At 48.6% G+C, this 23,767-nt stretch overlaps 1 protein-coding gene across 1 annotated transcript in view; it reads left to right on the forward strand.

The window, feature by feature from the left end:
• Positions 1-23,767, forward strand: part of LOC122394166 (vesicular glutamate transporter 1-like) — a 42,238-nt gene that overhangs the window by 15,669 nt on the left and 2,802 nt on the right. The window contains exons 2-13 of the mRNA XM_043390856.1: positions 11,560-11,589; positions 11,902-12,035; positions 12,422-12,501; positions 13,278-13,396; positions 13,562-13,676; positions 15,267-15,441; positions 16,438-16,727; positions 17,198-17,441; positions 21,506-21,633; positions 22,219-22,303; positions 22,771-22,859; positions 23,276-23,479. Of these exons, the coding sequence (XP_043246791.1) occupies positions 11,560-11,589; positions 11,902-12,035; positions 12,422-12,501; positions 13,278-13,396; positions 13,562-13,676; positions 15,267-15,441; positions 16,438-16,727; positions 17,198-17,441; positions 21,506-21,633; positions 22,219-22,303; positions 22,771-22,859; positions 23,276-23,479 (1,693 nt within the window). The remainder of the gene's footprint in view (positions 1-11,559; positions 11,590-11,901; positions 12,036-12,421; positions 12,502-13,277; positions 13,397-13,561; positions 13,677-15,266; positions 15,442-16,437; positions 16,728-17,197; positions 17,442-21,505; positions 21,634-22,218; positions 22,304-22,770; positions 22,860-23,275; positions 23,480-23,767) is intronic.

The following is a 23,767-nucleotide window of genomic DNA, read 5'->3' on the forward strand; positions in this document are numbered from 1 at the left end:
TGACCGCCCGGAAAGGCACGCCTTGATGCAATGGAGCATTGCTGGACAGCGCCTCTAACAATATACGCCTCAATTTATAGCGGTTTATGGTGCTCCAGCCTTACACAACATCCCGTATATTGTACCCTCTGCCCCCTATACCACTCTCTACAGACCTGTTCAGGGAGGGACGCACTGTGTGGTGGCACCAACTGAGGGAGCCCCTCTCGGCGGCCCGCCCCACCACTCTGCTGACAGCGATCGTTCGGGCACCGCCGCCGGCGCGTCGGCTGATATTAACCACTCGAAACCACTCGCCACTGATGGAGTCACGCCTGGACGCGTCCTCAATTACCTGACGTCATTATTACGTCATTATGGGGCACCAGAGGCCGGCGACTGCGGCTGAAACCTTTAACCCGCGCCCAGCTGGGGGTCCTGGATTTCCACGCCCTGCTGGGGGGGGGGGGGGTGTTTGAACACCCCCCCCCTTGTAACTCGGCTCCTGGGCCACGTAGCGATACGCAGAAGGCGGCGTTCGAAAGAGCGTCAAAAATAATGACGAAATCACTTCGGTCAATTTTTTGGTCAGGTCAAAGGTCAGGTCACCAGAGGTCATTGAAGGCAAAATTTCGCCGATTTCCAGGTCGAATGTCGAAAATTTTCAAGAAGCCAACGCATAACTCGGGAACCAATAGAGCTACAGCGCCGCGGAAAAGCGCATTCGATAGCCCTATTAACGCCCTTTCTGAGTAATTCTCTCAGATTTGACCTACCGTCAACGGTTTAGCCTGCAGGGGGCAAAAACTGCAAAAATAGCCGATTTTTTTTCGGAAACAGTTTTTCTGCAATAACTTTTGACCCAAGCCTTGTACGAGCGTACTTTTACCGGCATCGTGTTCCTCTCGTCAAGACGCATCGAATGAACTATAACTTGACCTTGAAAGGTCAACTTGAAAATTTGACCTCAGGTCAAGGTTATGACCTGACCGGAAAGGGTCATGTTGCATATCAGTCGATCCGTATCCTCGAGCTGAACACATCTAAGGCGTTTTCATCGCTCTAGCATGCCTCTATCAAAAGTTATTTGCGAAAAACTGTTAGATACCATTCGTGACCTAAGATGACCTCAGGGCATAAACAAGGGTCACGGACACCATTTTCATGTTCTGTGTGTCTAAACCACTTGTAATTCGGTGTTTGGGAGTGTTTATAATGTCTTTCGTCCAAAAGAGGCGCATTTCAATTTTCTCCCATTGACTTATAATGGGGAGGTCGCAAAATTGACCTGACCTTAGGTCATCGATATCAAAATTCTGAGATATACATTTTGTACATGCTATTGCTCTTAGCAATCGCTGAAAGTTTCAAAGCGATCGGTCACTCGGTGTAGCTATGACAGACATTGAAACTTTTTATGAGGTGAGGTCACTTCAAGTGACCTGGTGACCTGACCTTGAATGACCTTGGTCTGAAATTTTCACAACATGTGTAGAATTGATGTATGATAAGGTGTACCAAAAACGGCGGCGCTCCGCGCCGCCGTTTTTGACATATTCGCGAAAAACCACAAGGGGGGGTGTTCAAACACCCCCCCCAGCAGGGCGCGGGTTAACCATTAGCCTCTGTGGATGAAAAGCACGAGCTGGCATTGATTTGTGACATTGGGATGCTGCATTCCTGCGCAGCGGCCTTTTTGAGGTATAAGCAGACTTTCATTTTAACCCTATTCCTGGCGGGGGGGCCTCAGGAGCCCCCCCTGAGGTTTTTTGGTTATTTCTCCCAAACGCGTTGAGCTAGGAAGCTCAAATTTTCTGACTTTTCCTAAAAGGCTTCTACGCAACATGTCTGAAAATTTTGAGTTGATCTGACCCCAGGTCAGGTCACCAGAGGCGGTTTGGTGACCCTACCTCAGAAAAGTTTGCAATCACGCCAGAGCTAGAGTTTTTGACCGATCAATTTCTTCTCTTCAGGCTTTAGTTAGGGTACCAGTATGTGCAATTTGTATATCTCGGAATTTTGATATCGGTGACCTAAGGTCAGGTCAGTTTCGCGACCTCCCCATTATAGGTCAATGGGGGAAAATCAACTCCCTGTTTTTACCACTAAAACGGGTCGGAATGGCGCCATATACCATACATGACTTCATATACGATCAACCTTCACTACATTGAGGTCTGTTTTGCTGTTGGGCAGGCTTTGAGGTCATGTGACGTCATCAAAGGTCACCAAAGGTTTTTGGCCAATAACTCCGAACAGGAACAAGATACAGACGCGTGGATGGTCTCATTGTGTTCAGCTCGTCAAGACGCATCGAATGATATACATGATGACCTCGAGGTCACGTGACCTGAGGTCAACCTTTGACCTTGACCTTTCGAGGTCAACATATATATCATTCGATGCGGATTGACGAGAGGATCACGATGATGCCCTTAGTTTGCTCCTATCTTGACTAATTCGAAAGTTATTCGAGAAAAACTCTCTCCATATCTAGCGCCGCCATTTTGACTTTTTCGACCCCTGTGACGTCATCTTTGACCTGACCTGAAAATGACCTTAGTAAAAATTGTAGATCTTGACCGTGCGTATCCGATGACGTTTACCGTTTGTCGCTGCGATGTGTAGTTTTTGAGATCTGAAGGGGGGGCCGAATCGCCCCCCCCCCCGCCAGTTTCTTGTCCCGGCGGAGCCCGCCAGGAATAGGGTTAAAGAGCTTTGCTGCTTTTTATTTTATTTCCTTTGACAGATTAATAGGTTTAAAGCTTCAAAAGTGATAGTAAATGAAAAATTTTGAGCAAATAACTCGTGTGCGAACCCCACATACCGATAACACCGATAACAAAACACATTAGGTATTTAATATAATCTTGCACTATGTTAGGAGTTGAATAAGCACACGCAGTTGTGTCCGCTATCGATGTTTCTTGCTTTGGTTTCCAGCAGGTGATTTGCGTAATGTGTACTGACTGCGCAATACGCACCCTAACCTGCCCTCCATTAACACCCCCACCGCTGGCTGCCGTCGGTCGCCTCGCCGGGCTTTGGCACGGCGTTCTTTGATCCGTTACGTCTTTCCTACGCTGTTCTGCGCCTTGTTCGTGGGTACTATGATCGATGATGTGTATTGCCCGCCTGCTCGCTGGACAATGCTCAGTTGTGTGAGAACAGCAGCCCGCTCAATGGCAGTGGGCTCGGCCAAACGACTTGTCACCGAGCCCCGCCGGTACTTTGTCAACAGAGACGGTGCGGGGACACACCGGAGCGGTGTTTGTCTATTACACCTGATGCATGTGTTGTCGATAGTCAGGTGACTTATGACAACAGACCGTGCCTATAATAAGATTGGTAATCGGTCTCGGTTTCTTTGGTTACATTTTCATCAGTATAATGAGTTTGAAATGATGATGAACTAATAGGTATTTGAGCAGAACCAAATGCTGCATGGTTTGATAATGAAGTAAGATTTAACAAGGTAGCTGTTGTCCAACCGTCTCCCAACAGCCGTCCTCCCGACATTTAGCCGTAGTCTCATCACCGTGCTGTGCAGAGAAGACGCGCGAGGATCGATCTCCCTGGGGACATTCCGATCTTCAGGGGGAGCCGTAATAACGCCTGATCTTGGCCAACATCGCCGTGGCACCAACTGACGCATATATGACTCATTCAGCGAGTCATCTGACTCATCCGGTCAGTCATCTGACTCATCCACACAGTTATGTGGCTCTTTGATCAGTCCCTGACTTTTCTGGGCTGGTTATCGTCATAAGTCTCGGCTTAATCAGTCAGTTTTTGCATTCAGACAGACATCAGTCGTCACTCGTCAAACTTTCGGACCAGCCATCTAGCTCATCTGGCCAGTCATCTGACTCCTCCACCCGTCATCTGACTCTGACTCATCTAATGACTGCACGCACACGAAGGCACTGCGGGGACCGTATCTGCCGCCATGGGGCCAACTGATCCGACGCTGAGCCCTGGATTGACAGAGGAAGACGGTATGACAGCCTCCTCCCCCACGCGAGGGGGAGAGGCGGGGGCGGGCGTGGAGACGCTCTGCCGCTGGAAATCGCTCGCCAGGCCCCCCGCTCTGTCCGTCGCGCGTCGCGTCGCTGCAGCCTGTCGGCGGTCCCGGAGATGAGATATCGCCACAGGCTCCGCGTGGCTCAGGCGCTGATGGAAAGTTCGAGAAGCTGGGAGCGGAGAATGTTGAGGCTGGTAATAGAAGTTTGAGGACGTTGGTCAACGAAAGGGCTATGCAGGCGTATTTGACAAATCAGTGCAGTTCAATTGAAAGCCATCCGAGTTAGCGACAATTGTATTTCAAGTTCTTGCTCCATTTTACTGAATCCATCCTTCTACGCGGTATTTTTTTTCTACTTAACATGATGTAGGCAACCAAGCATTAAGTCTTAGCTAGATGTAGCACAGTTATGCATTTTGCAATCATCCCTATCTTCCATTTTCGTATTGTTTCTTGCAAAAGCCATTTCTCACAGATCGCTATCATGCTGCCGGTTTTTTCTCCTCTACCCACTCCCAGTCCTCTGTCCACTCCCTTCTGCGCCCTTGTCACCCCTCCTCCCGCGTCCCTTCCCCGTCGCCCCTCCCGTCCCTGATCGCCGATCGCGATGCTGTTTATTTTGCCGTGCCGCGAGTGGCGGGCCGTGTCCGGTGCTGTTTGCACAGAGTGATTGCCGCCCGTACGGTGGCGTACGGTGGCGTATGGTGGTGGATGGTGGCACCCAGAGCTCTTCTGCCATCACCGTCTGCCGTCTGCTCTATGCCCCATGTCCTATGCCGTCTACCATCTGCCGTTCGCCGTCCAATGCTACCGCCACCGATCGTGCCTCGTCATCATCCACCGCTAGTGCCCGTCATTCGTGCCCGAAATATACCCACCTCGCTGCTCCGTTACCGCTATAACTTACCTACCCATCGTCAGCCCTCATTGTCTATTGAAACCACCACCGTCTCCGCCACTGTTCGCTGTCCAGTATCCATCGTTTATCGCCCGCCGCCCACCACCCACCACCGCCGTTCCTGTCCACGCTCCGCAGCTAACCGCCCACCGCCCACCGCCCACCGCCCACCGCCCACCGCCCACCGCCCACCGCCCACCGCCCACCGCCCACCGCCCACCGCCCACCGCCCACCGCCCACCGTCCACCGTTCATCGCCCACCGCCCACCGCCCACAGCCCACAGCCCGAGCCGCGCCGCCGTCGGTCATTCCGCGTCAACAGTCGACCTCTCATTTCCATTTCGACGGCCTAGCTTCTGCCTCGAGCTAGAAGACCCCAGCTTTTCCCAAGAGACCTAGTTTTGTGAGGACAGTCACGGACCCACCTGAAGCCGCTTCGAGAACGTCCGTTTGCATTTGGGGTCGGTCACAGTACATTTGGGGGCTGCGTTATGCTAAACAGAGGAGCCATCAGGGTTTGGACGGAGGCGGGCTGACGGCCACCCCAGCTCTCTCCAGTGCTCTATGGCTCATTCACTCCATCACCGGGGTCGCTGCGATTCATTTCAGCAGCACTTTCCTTCGACAACGCCCACGCCACATTCGGCCTGATACCACATAGAATTCATTACGGTGTCGCGGGCCGGGCGACGGAGCGGGGGCGGGCGGCGGCGGAGGGCGCGGCGCCTTCCCCTCGGCCTGCATTAGTCTATTGCCCGACGGCGCGTCCAAACTTCCGCCGGACGGTGACGTCATAGGCCCCGTATCGACCGCCAGATTCGGGTGGGGAGAGAGACGAGGCTGGCCCGGGCCGGGCCAGGCCGGGCTGGGCCGGGGTGGGCCGGGTGGGTGATTCGGGGAGTGGTCGTTGTTCACCCACCGCTCCCCACAGCCCGCCGACGCGTCGGCCAGCCTTTGTTGGAGCTGGGCAGCTCGAGAGGCTGGGAGATAGGGTTATGCAACGGGAAATAGATGTCGGAAACAATTGCAACTGCTGTGAATGGTTCGGCCAAATAACGAAGAAGACTAACTTATAGCTTAGTAAGATGATAGTTCATTTTCCCCTTCACATAAGTCTTAAGCCGAAGATGTATCTAAAACTTGCCCCGCAAGTCTGCTGATGCTCCTAAAAGCTAATGGGGGCAGTATCAGTTCTTCTACCAGTACTGCCGTCGGCATAAAGTCCTTTTGTTCCAGCTGAATGAGGTCCAAATTTCAGCGTCCCCGCCTCCGCTCGGTAACTAAAGGCCCCATTCGACTCCTCCGCCGGTGGATCCGGGAAATATTTATCACTGTTTTATGCAGATTTAATCTGCTGAACACGATTAGGGATCAACCCCAAGCTGCAATGAAGCCTTCTTAAAGTCTTCGACATGGCCAGAGAGATAAAAACACGGTGAGAGGTCGTTAGCTAAGAGCATAGCGTACTTTGCTAGATCGGGGTTTGAGCAAAATGGACTGACGACGCATAACTGCAAATCAGAAGTGTCTTTGCGTCGTCCGCTTCTTGCGTGGAAACATCTCAGAGTAGGTCAAAAATGTTCGGAGCGCGTTTATCATTACTTACGACCGAAAGCTTTACGATCTTGTGTTGTTTGTCTTCCACTCTTTCTTCCCTTCTATCCACCGTCCACGCGCAGCCTCTTCATCCACTATTCGTCGTTTGCCGTCTACTGCGATCCCTTCGCCATCTACCGTCCACCGCCTATAGTCATTGAGCAATGGAGCATACCTTGTTCTTCATAACCAGTACAGTGCCCCTCCCTTCCGACGACATTGGCCCCTGTCATAAACCACGCGCTCGTTCATAACGTCTAGACTGCACCTCTCAATAAGTCGGCTCGGATACAGGCCTGGTATTGGCATGGCGGCTGGTAGCGGGAAAAATATCCACCCGTGAATAACAATGAGCCAACCGGAACCCTCCCCGCTCCCGCGGTTGGTCCGTTTTTGACAAAGTTGCACGGACCTGTGGATGAAAGGGGCATTAAAGGCAGAAACACTTATGCTAGTTGGCAGGTTAATATTACATTTTATTATTTGCTGTAGTTCTTAACGAGCATAAAATTACAATCACATGTAACTTAGCATGTCTGCCGTGCATCAGTAATACGCTAAATGTCGTATATTTAGTTTATCTTGAGGCGTTTCATTATATAAACAAATCATTATGCAGTAATAGATGCATTATATTTCGTTCATGGCTTTCCCTTGACCAAACCGGATCCAGCCATGAACAAATACTCCAATGACCATTGATCAAACACCTATGACAATGACGAGCAGGCAGCACCAGACAGTCGATTTTTTTTCTTCAGAAATTCATCAGTGACTCAACGACAAAGAAATAAGAACCAAAATAGTTTTCCTTATTCCTATGTGATCGGGGATTAAAATTCACACCATCTGAAACATTTCCTTCGGATTATTGTGGTACAGGCGGATAAGTTAACGAATACACTCGATGCAGTTGGTCACAAGATCCACGCATATCGATATGTCTTCATAAGGTCGGTCGGCACACCCACTACGCTTTCCTGAGACCCAGAGTCAGTGTCTCTCCCCTCCCGCATGGCTCCCTACCACCGTGCCGTGCATCAATCTTCGGTAATCGAGGCGAGAGCCCGTTTTTGCCGCTATTATAAGCCGGCGCTGACTGCGGCGCCCGCTGTGACCGATAGTTGCACGCTTAAACCATCGGAAAAAGCGGCGAGGAGGGCTCACAGGCGTTTCGGGTGTGTGTAGGATGAAACGGTGGTGAGTCTCTCTAAACTGCCCAACAAAGCGACCGATTGTCAGCCGCTTGCTCAGTTCAGCAATTTGTTAGGACAATTGACATTTGGTTGGGGAATAGAGATATACGGTGTGGGTGTGTTACACTCCCAAAAGTATATTTGGCTCCTTTGTATCGAGCAACTAGCGAGGTTCATTGCATCTCATAAGGAATGCTACTTGAGTCTTTCAGAGGTGTATCAGTATTTAGCATGCGATGAAAACATCCTGACTTTGTAGCGATATTAGCAGTCAAATTGTCAAAAACATGAATATCCTGCATTTTTGCCATAGCTAATTTACTTGCTCTTCAATATGATCTTACCAGTAACCCTTCTTCAAATTGCGCTTAAAATGGCATTCAGCTTTTGATGAGGGTGGGGCAAAGAAGTAAATAACTGACGTCGATAATTGATGGCAAGTAGAAGCGAGGAACCAAGAAACACTACCAAAAAAGCGAGCCGCGACTGATCGGGACCTTGCTCTGTCTCGGTCCCCATCTCTTCCCCACATGTCAAGCCCAATATCTCCCCGGCCTCCGGGGCACGTGCGGCTGTCTTCGGGGCACGTGCCAACGGGACGCGGCCGTCACAAAAAGCCCGGCTCGTCTCCGAGCGGCCGACGTGGCGCGCTGCGGCGACGGCAGCGCGTTGTTGACAGCTGCCGTTGTCATGGTAATAGCGACGCGCTTCGCTGCCCGCATTGTTTGCTCTCAGCGAATATTGCTCCCAGTTCTTTCCCAACACTGTCTATTGAGTCGACTGGCGGACGCAATTAAAGGTGGAATTGGAATCGGGCGCCGGCGTTGAGGAGATATTCGACGTTCATTACATTCGATGGCGGCGGCCGACAGCGTCCGGCTGGCGAAAAGCCGTGGGCGACGGCCTGCGATGTGATTGATCGGGTGGGCTTTGTTAACTGGAGATTAAACGCTGATGTAGCGCCATTAATCCGATCCAAGTCGAACGGAACCTAGATGGGTTTATCGGGTAGACTTTTCCGTGAAAAAGAGCGACTGAGCACACGCAGCGACCAATGACTGCCTTAATATTACATCGATTTAGACATGTGAAAACTACATTTTTACGACATAAGCCGTGCACATATTTTTTCATTCATGCTAAGGTGTTCAGTTCTTACTTTATTCATGCGTCGCTTTATATCAATTTAGAATGATCCTTATCAATCTTCCACTTTCCAATGATAACTACCTGGCCGGTAATGACAAATAGGTGGACATTTGAAGCATCCTAAAATAGTTGTCCGTAATAGCTGGGGCATTCCACGATAGATCGTACCACTTTTTTCCAATTTGACACCCTCATCTCTCGGAATTTGACGAGAATTGGTCTCAGGGGTAATCAGGGGCTCTGAATCCACCTGTAACAATTTCAGGCTTATCAGATAAGTATTTTTTGAGTTATGGTGTATAACATTTTTTGGATCTTGCTTTGCAGCGCTAAGTTTGGCGGGCTGTAACTCTAAGACGGATTATTCAAATGCCAAATGTTATATAACATTGAACTTGCAATGAAACAGAGATTAATATGTATTTTTGAAATTTCGAAAAATACGCTATTTTTGATATATGACATATCGAGTTTTCTTTCATTTGTATTTATTGGACTTTGGGACCAAATTTTTTGGAATTTTTATTTCTTTAAAAAAACATTTGGCTCATTGTTAAGAAGTATGCAAAAAATTAGGAAGGTGTTCTTTCTATAAATGTATTTATTTTACGTCACGATAACGGTTTCGAATAGTTATTTCGGGAGGGGAGCTTACAAATGGCGTGGTAAAGCTGCCTAGTGACATCACGGGTTACTGAAATTTCAATTCAAGTCTGAGTCATCTGAAAAAAGTGAAAAGAGGGTTCATTCAACCCTCTTTCCTATAAGCGCGAGGGTGAAAAAGGCTGTTTGGTTCTGACATTGTTTTGGACGCCAATGACCATAGCTGTCCGAGATGAAAGTTACAGGACGCATACATGGTGTCCTCCAGAGGTCTCACAACTTGTATATCTGGGAATTTTTCAAGGGTACATGAGGTCAGGTCGGTCACGTGACATCACTGTTATAAATCAATGGGGAAATATAAAAACTGTTATTTTGGCGCCGAGAATGATCTAAAACTATCCCACGTACATGGTATCGTGATTTCATGCACTTCTTGCAAAGTCCAATGCTTTACATTTGCATTGTTAACCTTGCGTGACGTCATTTATGACGTCACTAGGGTCGTACGAGTTTTTCGTCAATAACTCCCGATCAAATGGAGCTAGAGAGTCGGGAAAGCCACCAATGGACTCGGTAAGACCTTCCGAATCGAATGATATGCCATATGATACCCTTCGCCCAGCTTCGTGACCTGAGGGGCTCTGACCTGACCTTGACTCGAGGTCAACTACTTAAGTTGACCTCACCCTAGCAAAAAGTATACCATTCGATGCACCTGAGCTAGGCGAACACAATGATGCCAAAATCGCGGCTCTGCGGCCATTTTTTGCGAAGTTATTTACTAAAAACCGAACCCGTATTTTCAGTCACGTGACCTGACCTCAGACGCTACCGGTTAACCTGAGACCTTAAAATCGGGTACCAATCGCTGCGACTTGTAACGGCACACACGCTCGTTTTTTCCGCGAGGCTCTAGCTCTATTAGAAGCGAAACGGCGTGCTGGGGTCGTATCAACCCCTCCGAAACCCATTTTGTTTGCGGGAAAATGAGGAACTTATAGAAAGAACACCTTTCTAATTTTTTGCATGTCGATTTGCAATGACATGAAGATTAATTTGAAAAATAAAAATGTGAAAAATTTTGGTCCCAAAAGTCATTAGAGGCAAATGAAAAAAGATTAAGGTTTTTGCTCAACAATGAAATTTTTTCTTTGGAATTTTTTAAAAGTAATATTAATTTTTGATTCATCGCAAGCTTAGTGTTGTTTACTTTTTGTTGGTTGCTTTACCCGTTCTTGAGTTATAGGCCATCAAACTCACCGTTACATACCGAAGTTAAAAAAATGTAATGCAATATAACTCAAAAAGTATTGATCTGAAAAGTCTAATATTTTGCCAGGCGTCTTTGGGGCCTATGATTACCCCTAGGACCGATTTTCATTAAAATCTGAGAGATGAGGGTGACGGGCCTGGTACGATCTATCGTGGAATGCCCCAGCTGTCCTAAAATAGTCGTCCGTAGCAACAAGAAGGTCTATTTTTTACCTGAGGGCCAGCTTTATCTCAGGTGATCATGATCAATAGCGCACCACACACATATATTATGTATCGTGCTCCCTGCTCAGCATTCCGGGCTCAAGTTCCACAGCAGCCAACACGTTGTCTTACACAGGCACCCGTTCAAAGTGCTGATATCGTCATTTTCTCCTCGCCTCTGTTCATCATCCCATATTGCCTTGCGTTAGCACTGCCTCTGCTGACGAGCTCGAAAGGCTCTCGTGCTCCGAGAGGGGAGAAGCAGTGCCGGGCGGGGCTCCGAGGTATCGCGTGACACGCCTCACAGGCCTGATCTGTCCGGACAAAGGACATTAGCGGTGAAAATTGCGGACCGATGATAATGGACAGCAATCAGATGAGCTTTTATATCGACGGAGCGTGACGATGCAGGCGATGTGCACTGATACAATGAATCCTGACGCATGTCCAAAATAGACAGTGACGTCAGCTGAGGTTACTTGAGGGACAGTATGCTTAACGTTGGTGTGTGTCGGCTATGGATTAGTCTCTTTTCTAGATTGATGGAAAATTTAGTTTTGCAAAGCGTTGAAATTAACGTTTCGCTCTTATCAACGACCGTTCATCAAATTGACTGATTCTTTTCTTCTTCCAGACAAGAAAATTACGAGGAATTTGAACTGGGGTAAGTACTACGAAGCTGCAACTTACAATGCATCTTACACCCAAGACAGCTGACAAATAAAGGCTGTACTATCCTAAAACTTTGTATGACTTGTGTTCTATTACATATACGTATAATAAGCAACATTTATTTTACACTGTGAGGCATGTAACGGCTCAATAAAGTGAGATGATGTATTTTGCATGAGAGAAAGAACTTCAAATATTCATTACAAGACAAAATAATCAACTTTTCTTTTATGTAGGCAACAAGCTATTCACCATAATAACCATGCTCTGACAAAATATCACCTAAACTTGTTCTTCTCTCAAGGCCAAACGGGGAGCGGATTCCTGTTAATCATGACAAGCCAAAAGTACGCAAGGTCGACCAGTTCGTGGAACCCAACTGCCCATGCCGACCGAATATGTCAAAACGATACACTCTGGCGTGGCTGGCTTCTATTGGTGAGTAAGACTGCTGCTAAAGGCCTAAAAACGCGCATTGCCGGCCGTCTTGATTAATCATTGTTGTCAATACCCATGATGCCTTTGTAAAGCCAAAAGACAACGTAACGCAGCTTCCTTGCGTTGCGTCCTTCTAAATGAAATGGCACGATGCGCGAACAATTTCGCTAATACTCCACGCATCTCATTTAGCGTTTATCGGAGTGATCCGTTTTATTATGCTCCTAACAGCATTATATCGATGATTGGCCGGGGATATCGGGCGAAATGGGATACTTTGATGATGCTGAGAGCTCATAATGACTAAGAAATAATGCCGACCGACTGAATTGCACGAGCCTGGGTCTTATCTCCCGAAACACGCATCGATGATGTTCTGTTTTCAGGCTTCCTCATATCGTTCGGAATCCGGTGCAACTTGGGCGTGGCCATGGGAAAGATGACATCAAACGAAACGATAACAGGTGTAAGTATGCTCTCTTATTTAAATGTCTATCTTTGTAAGTTTTTTTTTACATGTATTACGCTAATTTGCTTGCTGCATATCTCCTACGGCTCTACCAATTGTTTTGAAATTTGATGTAGACCTAAGCTTTAGATGAACGTTTATGCAATCCTTACAATGTTGGAATGATTATTAGAGCGTTAGGGTTATGTGATGCGCTGATTCTTCTCTGTTTAATGATGCATTTGAAAAAAGTCGTTTAATTTGTGTAGTATAATTGAATATCTCATATGGCAAACATTATTACCGACATTTCCACCATTCCTGTTTCAAAATGTCACTTTTTAAATTGTCACGTAGCTTCGCCACAGAAAATTACATTTTCGGTTCAAAGCAAAGAGTTCATCAAAGACGATTAAAGAAGCTCCCTGTGGTTTCACAAATAGAAGGTAGCGTGGCGTGGTTAATACGAAAGTTATTGGGTTTCCGAGAAGGGTGAAAATATAAAGATGTCACAAAAGAATGGAAAGAAGCTTGTATTTGCACGTGCAGTGTACCATGCTTGAGAGAGCGCCTATATAGCAGCATATGAATGTTTGTCAGTGTGTCTCTGTATGTAGTTGTGTGCTTTAGAAAGGAAGAGTGAGGAAGGGATATGAAAAGAGAGATAGATGAGGGAATAAACAAGTGAAGAAAAAATTACGGATTGGTTAAAGTAGACATGATCAATATGAATTGGAAAAAACGACAACCACGGTGTATTGTATTGCATAATAACCAATTCGCGTCTGTTCCAGTTGCCCGATGTCGATTGGGGCACGGGACAGCAGGGCGTCGTGGATAGTGCGTTCTTCTGGGGTTACCTGGTCACACAAATCCCCGGAGGTTTCCTGGCGTCGAAATGGCCACCGAACAGGTAAGCAAAATAGTCACTCTGAAACCAGATTAGATGAATTATTTAATAACGGATTTATTTTTGCGCTGACATCTTACTACATTTTTCAATCCAGAGTACCCTATTTATTGTTCCTTTCATCTTTGCATTCAATGTGCCCAGCATACAAATACTTGTTCTTTGCAGGGTGTTTGGCACCGCCATTGCGATGTCTGGCCTGCTCAACTTCTTTCTTCCCTCGGCTGCTATGGCCGGCTCCGGCATCTTCATCGTTCTCAGGATACTGCAGGGCTTGGTGGAGGTGAGTAACATGCAGTCATCTAAAAACATGCGTCCAATCCTGCCACATTAGATCAGAAGCCAGTTTTACAAAAAAAAAGAATAGCAAGGAGCAGGATCAAGAGAAAAAAGTTCATTAAGGGATTTATAAAACGTTGTACTTGTTAAAATAGTCCAATCTTTCGGAGAACAAATACCGGCATGCTGACCGACATACTGAAAGATACATCAACTCAATGTCATTAAATTTACTCCCAGATGACTTCCCGCCTCTCATGCCCGCGGTTCCTCTATGGAAAGGAGAGAGGGGAAAGGAAAGCGGAGGGCGACCGGCGCGCGGTGGCGAAGAGCCCGTGAAATTATGGATGGCTTCATTACGGCGACGGTGCCGGCGGCTGGCGGCGCGCTCCACCGCGGATCATATCTGTCACCCATTCCGGTGGCGATTGTCTGGGGATCAGGATGATAGCGGACCCTGATGAGCGCCTGCCGAGCTCTCAAAAGATCCCAGTCACCGGCGCCGCTGCAGCCGTTCAGAGGGCCGCCCGCCGCCACGACCGACGCTGAATGAAATGCGGCTCAATCCCCTTGACTTCCCCCTGAGATCTGAGATACCCTTTGATGCCGAATTTTGGTCTAACTGAAAATTGAACTGTGGGTAATATTCCGCGATATGTGTAGTATGTATTTTACCGTTGACGTGTGTGCATTTGGTGGCGAGGCGAGTGCCTACGCGCTGCACCAGCAGTCATACGTAGCTATGGAAGATATGTAAGCTAGATTAAAAAACCTAATGAAAATAGTCGCTGTTTGATGGCAAAACTCCGTTAGGAGGCGGTTTTGGGCAGCCAGTGTTTAGTGAGCCACGTTACGGGCCGTGGCACGGTTACCAGGTCCCATTTGGCGTGCTGACAACGAAATGCTCGCGCGACCTTCTGACAGTAACATGATTCTACGTTAGACAGGGCCCTGCACCACCAGTAGCCTGCCGACAGTGGACTCCATGTGACCTGCTGATACGATCAAATGTGACAGTAGGGCTCCGAGTGACCTGCTGACAGTGACAGGGCTCCACGTGACCCGCTGACAGTGACAGCGACCTGCTGACAGTGGTGGAGCCCTGCTGACAGTGACAGCGACCTGCTGACAGTGACAGCGACCTGCTGACAGTGGCGGGACCCTGCTGACAGTGGCCGGGACCTGCTGACAGTGGCCGGGACCCTGCTGACAGTGACAAGATCCAGTGTGACAGACGGTGACGGAGCACAGACAGTCGCTAATTGGTGCCAGCGGCTCGGCAGCGGTGGATACCATTAGCTCAGGGACCGTGGCCGGTGTACTGGTCGGCCGACGCCGCCCGAACCCGTTACCAACCGAGGGAATCCGCATGTGGACTGCAGACTCGGGGAGATGTTGTCAGGGATCTAATGTTCTCCGTATTGAGCGATTCGACTCGCATCTCAAGGCCATTTTTTCAAGAACGTACAAAGTTATCTGGACTATCTATACCGTACTCCAAAAATTGCTAGCTCATATAAATATCTGGCCACACCCCTCCCTGTGTTTTAGGTATGACAGTCCCACCCCCATCATCCCGCTGTGTCTCCTGCAGGGCGTGACATACCCGGCCTGCCACGGCATGTGGCGCAACTGGGCGCCCCCCCTGGAGCGTTCTCGCTTGGCCACGCTGGCCTTCTGCGGCTCGTACGCGGGAGCCGTGTTCGGAATGCCCATATCGGCCCTGCTTACGGACAACATCAGTTGGCCGGCGCCGTTCTACTTCTACGGTAAGTTAGAGGGGAGGGGAAGCTGGGCGGGGTAAACGTTTGGTCGAGCAACTTTATTAATCTGTGCCATGTTTATTTTGATGACGATATATGTATAAGCTTTAGGCACCTAGGACAACCGAAACGTTTTCTGACAATAAAATATATCAAAGTGGGTTAGGTGTGTAATATTCGCTTAGCTTTTGTTAAATATTGCGTTTTTCGGACTTGTTATTCGATATTACTATTTCTAAATTGGACAGCAATTGTTATTTCCATATCCAGGCTACGAATATCTTCCCAAAAACGTCTCGTTCATAAATTTAGTACGTCAGCCCATCCAGCGTCCCTGTGTAGTGGCCGCGGGCGGTCACTATACAGGGAAGGACGCTGCGTGGCCGCCGTTCCCGTTCGGTGCCGGAGACCGCGGCATGTTGGACCGTTTAATATCGGCGCCTCGCAGCCGGCGGGCGCGGCGCTCTGTTGACTTGCAGTCCACACAGAATGGGCCGGGGGCGGCGCGGCGGCAAAACGAGGTCTGATGACTGCGGTCGGGCCGGTCGGGGACTAGTAGGCAGATCAGCGTGCCGGCACCGTTCCGTCAATGGCGCCCCGTCGACATCCTGGCTCCATATGACGGATAAACACCGCGGGAGAGGGTCCGACGCCGAGAGAGCAGAAAGAGCAGAGAGGAAGAGAGAGAGGGAGGAGGGTCGGCTCCCCCAGCTCCCTCGCGCCGCGGTGGCTCGAACGGTGGTGGAGTCGCTCGCCGACTTTAGCGCGTGGCTGCCTTTGAAAAGAGTGATTGGCGGGTCGTTGTCAGTGTTTCCCTTTCTGGGGTGAAGTTCAGTGATGACGTTTATAGTTCCGACCAGAATTAACTAACGGCATGGAAGCTAAAGTATGTAATAGCTGCTGTGTAGAAAGGATCTATGGTCGCGTAAAAATATAACACAATCTATTTAGAACATAGAACTCCGTTGCTATCATACATGACACTGTCGTTTCTTCGCGTAGGTTTCGTGGCGCTAGTCTGGTACGTCTTCTGGCTGTGGCTGTCCTTCGAGAAGCCTGCAATCCACCCGAACATCAGCGAGCGTGAGCTGAGCTTTATCGAAGACAGTCTGGCTGGCCAGAAGGGTCAGAGCATCCCCACGCTGTCTACCACGCCGTGGATGGCGTTCTTCACGTCGATGCCGCTGTGGGCGATCCTGGTGGCCAACATCGCCAGATCCTGGACGTTCTACTTGCTCATCCTGCTGCAGGTCCGCTACTTCGAGGAGGTGTTCCACTATGACACCAGCGAGGTAAGCACCGACATCAGTGTCCTCAGCATGTTGTAATGTCTGTCTTTTAGACGAATTCGCCCATTGCCATATCACTTACTATTGTACGTTATCAAGTATTCATGCATTCGTATTCCTGACAACACGTGAATAATGTCAGTAATGGCCGAGATGATATATCCGCTGTGAATATGAAACAGTTTTTTATATTTCCTTACCTTTATTCATCTGATCACTAGAATCAAACTATGGTCGTCAACGGTTTTATAGTGGCATTCGCTGCAAAATTAATCCAAGGCAAATACGCTGGACAACGGCATACCAATTTGACAACATTTATTTCTTGCAGCAATGCTAAAAACTCATCAAATCTAAATCGACCTGGCTAGCTCACAAATGGCAAAAATCCTTTATATTTTCATTGTTTTCACCGTCGCCAATCTCCTATAGCTTCCGACGACTGACCAGTCTCTCGCCCCCTCCATCCACAGTCAGGCGTATTATCGGCACTACCCCACCTGCTGATGACCCTGGTAGTACCCATCGGAGGTCAACTGGCCGACTACCTGCGACGTAACAACCTGCTCTCCACAACAAACGTGCGCAAGCTGTTCAACTGCGGCGGGTTCGGCATGGAGGGCACCTTCCTGCTGGTGGTGGCCTACTCGACAACGTCCACCGGGGCTACCGTGGCGCTCATGCTAGCCGTCGGATTCTCCGGATTCGCTATCTCAGGTGAGGGATAAGCTCCCTTCATTGCAGTCCTATCCGTCGGATTCTTCGGATTCGCTATCTCAGGTGAGAGATTAGCTCCCTTCGTTGCAGTCCTATGAGAGGTTTTAGTTGCAACAATGATCGTTCTTTGCGCTATTATTGCATTGTAATGTATGCATGTTAGCCGTACGACACTAATAATTCATAAGATTATTAAGATTAAGATTTGCAATCCGTAGGTAATCTTTGAAAAGAGAAAGTTATGTTTTTAAAACTATTCATGAATGTGTCTCTGGGTATCTTTTCAGAACACGCGTGGCTAAAATCATCTCGACTATCTCGAACAGTCGTCAGCATTAATTGCAAATCCATTTAATACGGACATTGGTCGTTACTACGACCATCTTAATAATCATCTTCCCTATTAGCCGTGCGTATATGAAATTGGCTTACTCCGGAGGGACGGGATCGCGCGAATTCGCCATCGTCTTCTCGGAGGGCCTCTCCGGGCCGGATCAATAGCGTCAGTGACCCAGATATGTGGACCGGGACGGGCGGGCCGGGCCGGGCCGGGCCAGGCCAGGCCCACCCTCCGCCGAAAACTATCGACCGGTTAGGGTCTGGACCATCTCCAGACAGCCTCCCCGTCCCCTGCGCTCCGCCGCCGCCGCCGCCGCGGGGAGGAGAGGAGGGCGACCCGCCGACGGGAGACGCGTGTCGCTGTCGTGTTCGACGGCGCCGCGCTGACACCGGCACCGCGTGTCCAACGGGTAATGGGAGGGCGCCTCGTCAAATGCGCCGGATCAAGCCAGGCGCGGGCCCGCTGATGCCAGCACGTGCTCGTGCATATAGAACATCGCTTAGTGAGGACAAAAATCGGAGTGAGTGGCACTGAGAGCCCAACGGGTGGGAGCAGCCACCGGCTGAAGATTCTTGACAGAAGTGGAAGGTGTATTATTACACTCTGGAAGCGTTTAATAATATGCATGCAAACTCAATAACATTTAGAGCTTGCCATTGCCAGTCACTTCCAGATAGGCATGACGCGCTAAAATAATAGACAAGCGTTCCTCAGGATAAGCACAGAAGACGTTGACCGCGATGCTACCGACACAGGCAAAACAATTGACACAGGCATTATTTCGAAAATGGCACAGACGATATTTTGCTGATTCACTGGGGATGACCTTGATTGCTTCCCACGAAAGCAGTTCTTGATATTGTACTTTTTTTTGCTGTAAGTTGATGGAAGTGAATAAATTTCATGCATAAGATGAAGCAGGGAAGTTATTGCGACAATGATTGTCCGTCAACGTTTCAAGTGCCCTTTCAATCCATTTTCAATGAATGAATGCGCTTCAACAAAAAATTAGAAATTTATTTCAGTTAAAGCACCAGATTGTTTTGGTATACATTCATATTGCAAGATAAATACACATATTACAACCTTACCACTAACTGCTAACAAAAGGCCTTTGTGCGAGCACCAATCCACCCACAACTCAAAAACCATCCAATCGTCGGTCCAGTCGTCGGTCCGGTCCGCGGTCGCCCCTACGCTCCTCTGATTTCTCCTCACGGCAGCGGCTCCGATCGGTTTGGAACTGCTCTAATGCGCTCCCGGGGGACCGGCACGCCAGATAAAGACGACAGTAAGAACGAGTGATTTGATAGAGCCGCCTCCCAAGCGATTCAATTACGGTCGCCGTCGCCCTGTTGTCGCCTCCAGCTCATTATTCAAACGGTGAGGACTATTAGCACCCGCTCAGGGTTAATGGGAGCGGCCGCCGCGCGACAGGTCGGGTCGGCACGACTGATGTGGCGCAGTTTCTGCAAATGCGGTGCAGTAAATCAGCCGTAGAGAGGTGGACTGGCCGCAGCTCTATCGGCGAGGAGAGTTCGGCGTCCGGGCGAGGTCGCCGCTTAGCCTGACGACCGCAGGCGAATCTCGGGTTTCATTGAGCACTCGGCCGCCGGCTGTCATCGTGGCCGGTCGGGAGAGACCGATGACGATTCGCGCTGATGGCCGGACGAGCGATCCGTCGAGTCAACTGCGGCGCGCCCGGCGGACGCCGCATATATTGATCGCCGCCGCTGCGCCGCTGCTCGCCGCCCAGAAATGCGGAGACAGCAGCGCGATGCGACAGCCCCTTCCCCGCGGCGGCCGCGGCGTCGCGCGCGCTCGCCTTTCCAGCCGGCAGTCATTTCCGGTCCTTTATCGACGACGATGCGATTGCTTTTGCCGCTCAATAATAAATCCGTCTAGCGAGAAAGGTGGCGAAGAAGATTGCCACAGGATATCTGGCGACCCAATTCAGACAATCTCTGCCGACCAGAATGGCGAGACGTTTTTATCCGGCCGATTATCGCCTGATTGCAGACGTTATTTCAACGGCACAATTACGGCGAGGAAATTGAGATCAACAGCTTAATGGCTCACTCAGAAGGCCACGGGGGAAACGCCTCTCAGATCCGGAGCCGTTCCCAAACTGTCAGAACTTCTAGGAGGTGATGATATTTATCGTTTGACTGAGTTTTAACTGCTTAAATGCATTTTATCCATGCCTGTTTAATCACAATTCGCATTTTGAGCATTGAAATTTGTGGTCATAAAACAAAATTCTTTATTGTTTACATCATATAGAAGTTGAAGGCATGTAACAAGCAGCGTTTTGCAGGCAATGCCTTTGACAGACAAGTGGGATAAGTAAAGTGCTAATTGCTTACAACGAATTCAATTTGATGGTGACGTCTATACAAAGGACATTAGGGAATGGCAGGCAACTTCTTCCCATGTTCTTATCTATGGGAAAGGAAAACACACAGCCGACGTAGACATGAAGTTATGCGATCCCCCGCTAGATGGCAGGAGCAGTGTTCACTGACTGGTAGACTGTACCGCAATACTGTGATGTTATGCGGCGCGGCAGGCAGAGATATGAGTTGTTTGTTCTGCCGACAGATGGCAGCAGGGCTTTGCCTGGGAAGTAGACTGTACCGCACTACATACGTGCCTTGCGGGCTACCTGCGTCCACCGCCATTGAAAGCTGGGTGGTGTTTCACGGCCGTTGCCAGCAGCTCCTAGCGTATTTCGCTAGTTGATGCCAGCACTGGGGCTGCAGCGGTGCATGATTGCCTCGATATTGAGTGATGTCCTCAGCTTAGAAGTAAAATTTGACATTACTGGAGATGTTTGGACGTCAACTTCATCTACTATACTGATGACGTCAATCAATACTGCGGCAATCGTGCACCAAAATTACCCCAGTGCTGACGTCAGCTCCCAAAATACGCTAGTAGCCTGTCAGAAGAGTCCTTGAAACAGGGTCCTGGTGTCATGCGAGGTGCCGCCGGTACTTACAGTGGTCCATATAAGTTATGACCATCTCAAGTCTTGCGTATCTCTCTTGCGTATAGCGTAACAGCGGTGTGTGGCAGCAGCGGCTGCAGCAGCTGCGGTCTGCGGCAGATTGTTAGTGCCGCGGTGCGGAGGCGACAGCGGACGGTCCGATGTGTCCCCTGCGGCCGCCGCGGCCTCCGGCGGGCCCAATCAGTCCCCCGTAACGAGCGGCCGCGCTGGCAGGCGCGCTGCGCGTCAGCTGAGCTCGACCCACGCCGTGTGTCATACGTCATTTGCCGGGCCCGACCGAGTCCCGACAGAGGCTCTAAACAAGCTCGAACCACAGTGACTGTGCAAAACAGGCGACAGTATTTTATGATGTCGATCAATCAGCTGGGGTTGATTTATAGTGCTTATAACAGGATAAATAACATGACTTTATTTTGCGGGAGGGAAATAAGAAAAAGATAATAATGATTACAGAAGAGAAGTAAAGATAGAAATGAGGAGGAGGCGCAGAGAGAAGGAAAAGTGACTATATTGTTGGCATCAATGGAAATAATTGATCGTTTTGTTTCTTTCCACACGACAATATTTTCTATGTTTTATGAGAAAGAAGACATTGAGTAGCATTAAGACTCGCGTGTAAATAAATCAAACCATCTAACCAATTTTGCAACAAATTACGTCAACCAGAGTCCAGACGTCCCCCAAGTTGCTAACTAATTGCCCTGTTTTGTACAGGATTCAACGTGAACCACTTGGACATTGCTCCTCGGTACGCCAGTATCCTGATGGGCATCACTAACGGCTGCGGCACCCTGTCCGGCCTCATCTGCCCCATCGTCACATCCAACATGACAATGCATAAGGTGAGCCAGCTGGTGATGCATGGGCGGGGGACGCTGGAAAAGAAAAAAAATACGAGAGCAACAAGTACGAGTAGCTAAATGGATAAGGAATATAACTTACTGAATTTAAACTTCATTTAGGTCTATGTATATAAATTCGATTGAGTCATTTTGCACATACGTTTTCTTTTGTGCTGGTTCAACTCAGTGAATATTAAAAAAAGATCACACATTAGTAACTTAACGTTAAGTATAACTGAGGAATTCTCAAATATTGAGTCTTCAGCAATGGTTCTGAGTCATAAGTACTCTATCAATATTTAGATCAGCGGGCTGGTACACATCGCACAATGAATTAGCAACTGCATCGTGGAAAACATTGGTGCTCAATAGGGCAGCACTTCATCCTGGATGACAGCGAATAAGTCCATCTATTGGCGGTTGTTTTTCTGACGTCGCCAGTATTTGCCGCCATGGACATGGCTGTATGACTCTTGTGCACACGCCCGGTTAATGGCTGTTTGCATTCACTGAGCCCATCGACCATGGTCTGTGTGGTTAGTTCGCTGAACCTGCCAGTCACGCTGTGTTTGCGTCAATTTTCAGACCAGAGAAGAATGGCAGAAAGTGTTCATCGTGGCCGGTGTCATTCACTTCATCGGCATCATATTCTACGGACTCTTCGCTTCAGGTAAGTAATGTAATAATTAGGCAGAAGAAAAGTCGATTACATACTTGTTCAAAAACGTCGTGCTCCCCAATGATATTAGGGATGACATCTTTTTTTTTGTCCGACCAAATTACTTGGATGGATACTTAGCCTTGGCACATGTGCTGTTTTACGTTTATGTAAAGGAATAAGACCCGCGCCTTGCCAAAACTTTCCGTACTTTATCACTGCCCGGAAAACATTTGATGGAAATGATGATTTTGCTACCCTGAAATCAAACTTTCAAACCTTACCAATACATTTAATAAAGTTAGCACCCTCCAGTCTGGCATTCTCGCTCAGAAACAAATTTCATATAGCAGATTTGGCTGATCAAATCAATTTTGGTTATAACTTATACAAGATTATGAACCTATATGTACTTTATGTATCGAACAATTCGTGGATTTGTGTAATGCCTTGATGACAATGCGCCGATGTCTTTTTAGGAGAGCTCCAGCCCTGGGCGGTTCCACCCGACGAAGCGGCACATACTCAGCTGGGACAGGAGGAGCAGCCCGACAAAAAACCGCCCATGGTAACAGCGCTGACCTTTTATAAATATGTCATAGTGGTCATTTAGTCATTGGGTAATGGGCAATTGTCATAGGAAGCCTGTACATTTTTACCTCGTGGCAGTACGCGAGCTATTTGCATAAATGTCATCAACTGATCTGGCTGATCATTTGTTGGTTGGTATTCATATGACGTCATCATACAGACCCCTGCAGTCAAGTAACGCTATAGAAACACTATTATATCACCAGCAGCACCAGTAACGTGACGTAAACTATATTAAAGGCACCAATAAACAGCAGTGAATGAATTCAGTTTCACAGTGACTCAAAGTGGTACGGTACGGAAAAACTAACAATGTATGCGCATATCAACCTGTTCCTCCCCCCTTGCAAAGTGTGTGCACTGTTGACTAACTTTTTGTGTTCGTCCCTTTAGGAGCCAAACGGGCACCCTGGGTCCGGTCGGGTCATCACCTATGGAGCTCTAGACGGTCAGGGCCAGGACGGCTCGGGCCCAGAGTTTGCGGCCGATTTCAGTCACACAGCTCCGGCTGAGTACATCCAGCCCGCCGCGCCCATACCGGCCACCAATCCGTACAACCAACAGGCTCAATATAACCAACAGGCAGCATATGCTCAGGTAGGGTGGGGAATATTGTGACGTTTTATTGTTATCTTTGTTGGCATTTGCTAGAACGTTAAGATAATCTTATGAAGTTTGCTGAGGTATACGATCTAAGCAATGATATATTATGAACATTGAACATATCTGATAAACGTTCTTGGCATAAATACATGTTGTTTGTGCGTTTATTTATGGCGTTTTCTGCGAAGCTGATAGCAGGTAGTTATGCCAATTGAGTGATATTGTGTTATGCTACATTGAAAAATCGCAACGTCTGTTTCATATATCTTTCCTCATGACACT

The sequence above is a fragment of the Amphibalanus amphitrite genome, unplaced genomic scaffold (assembly GCF_019059575.1).
Source record: "Amphibalanus amphitrite isolate SeventyFive unplaced genomic scaffold, NRLGWU_Aamphi_draft 000577F_arrow, whole genome shotgun sequence".
In the NCBI taxonomy this organism is placed as follows: domain Eukaryota; kingdom Metazoa; phylum Arthropoda; class Thecostraca; order Balanomorpha; family Balanidae; genus Amphibalanus; species Amphibalanus amphitrite.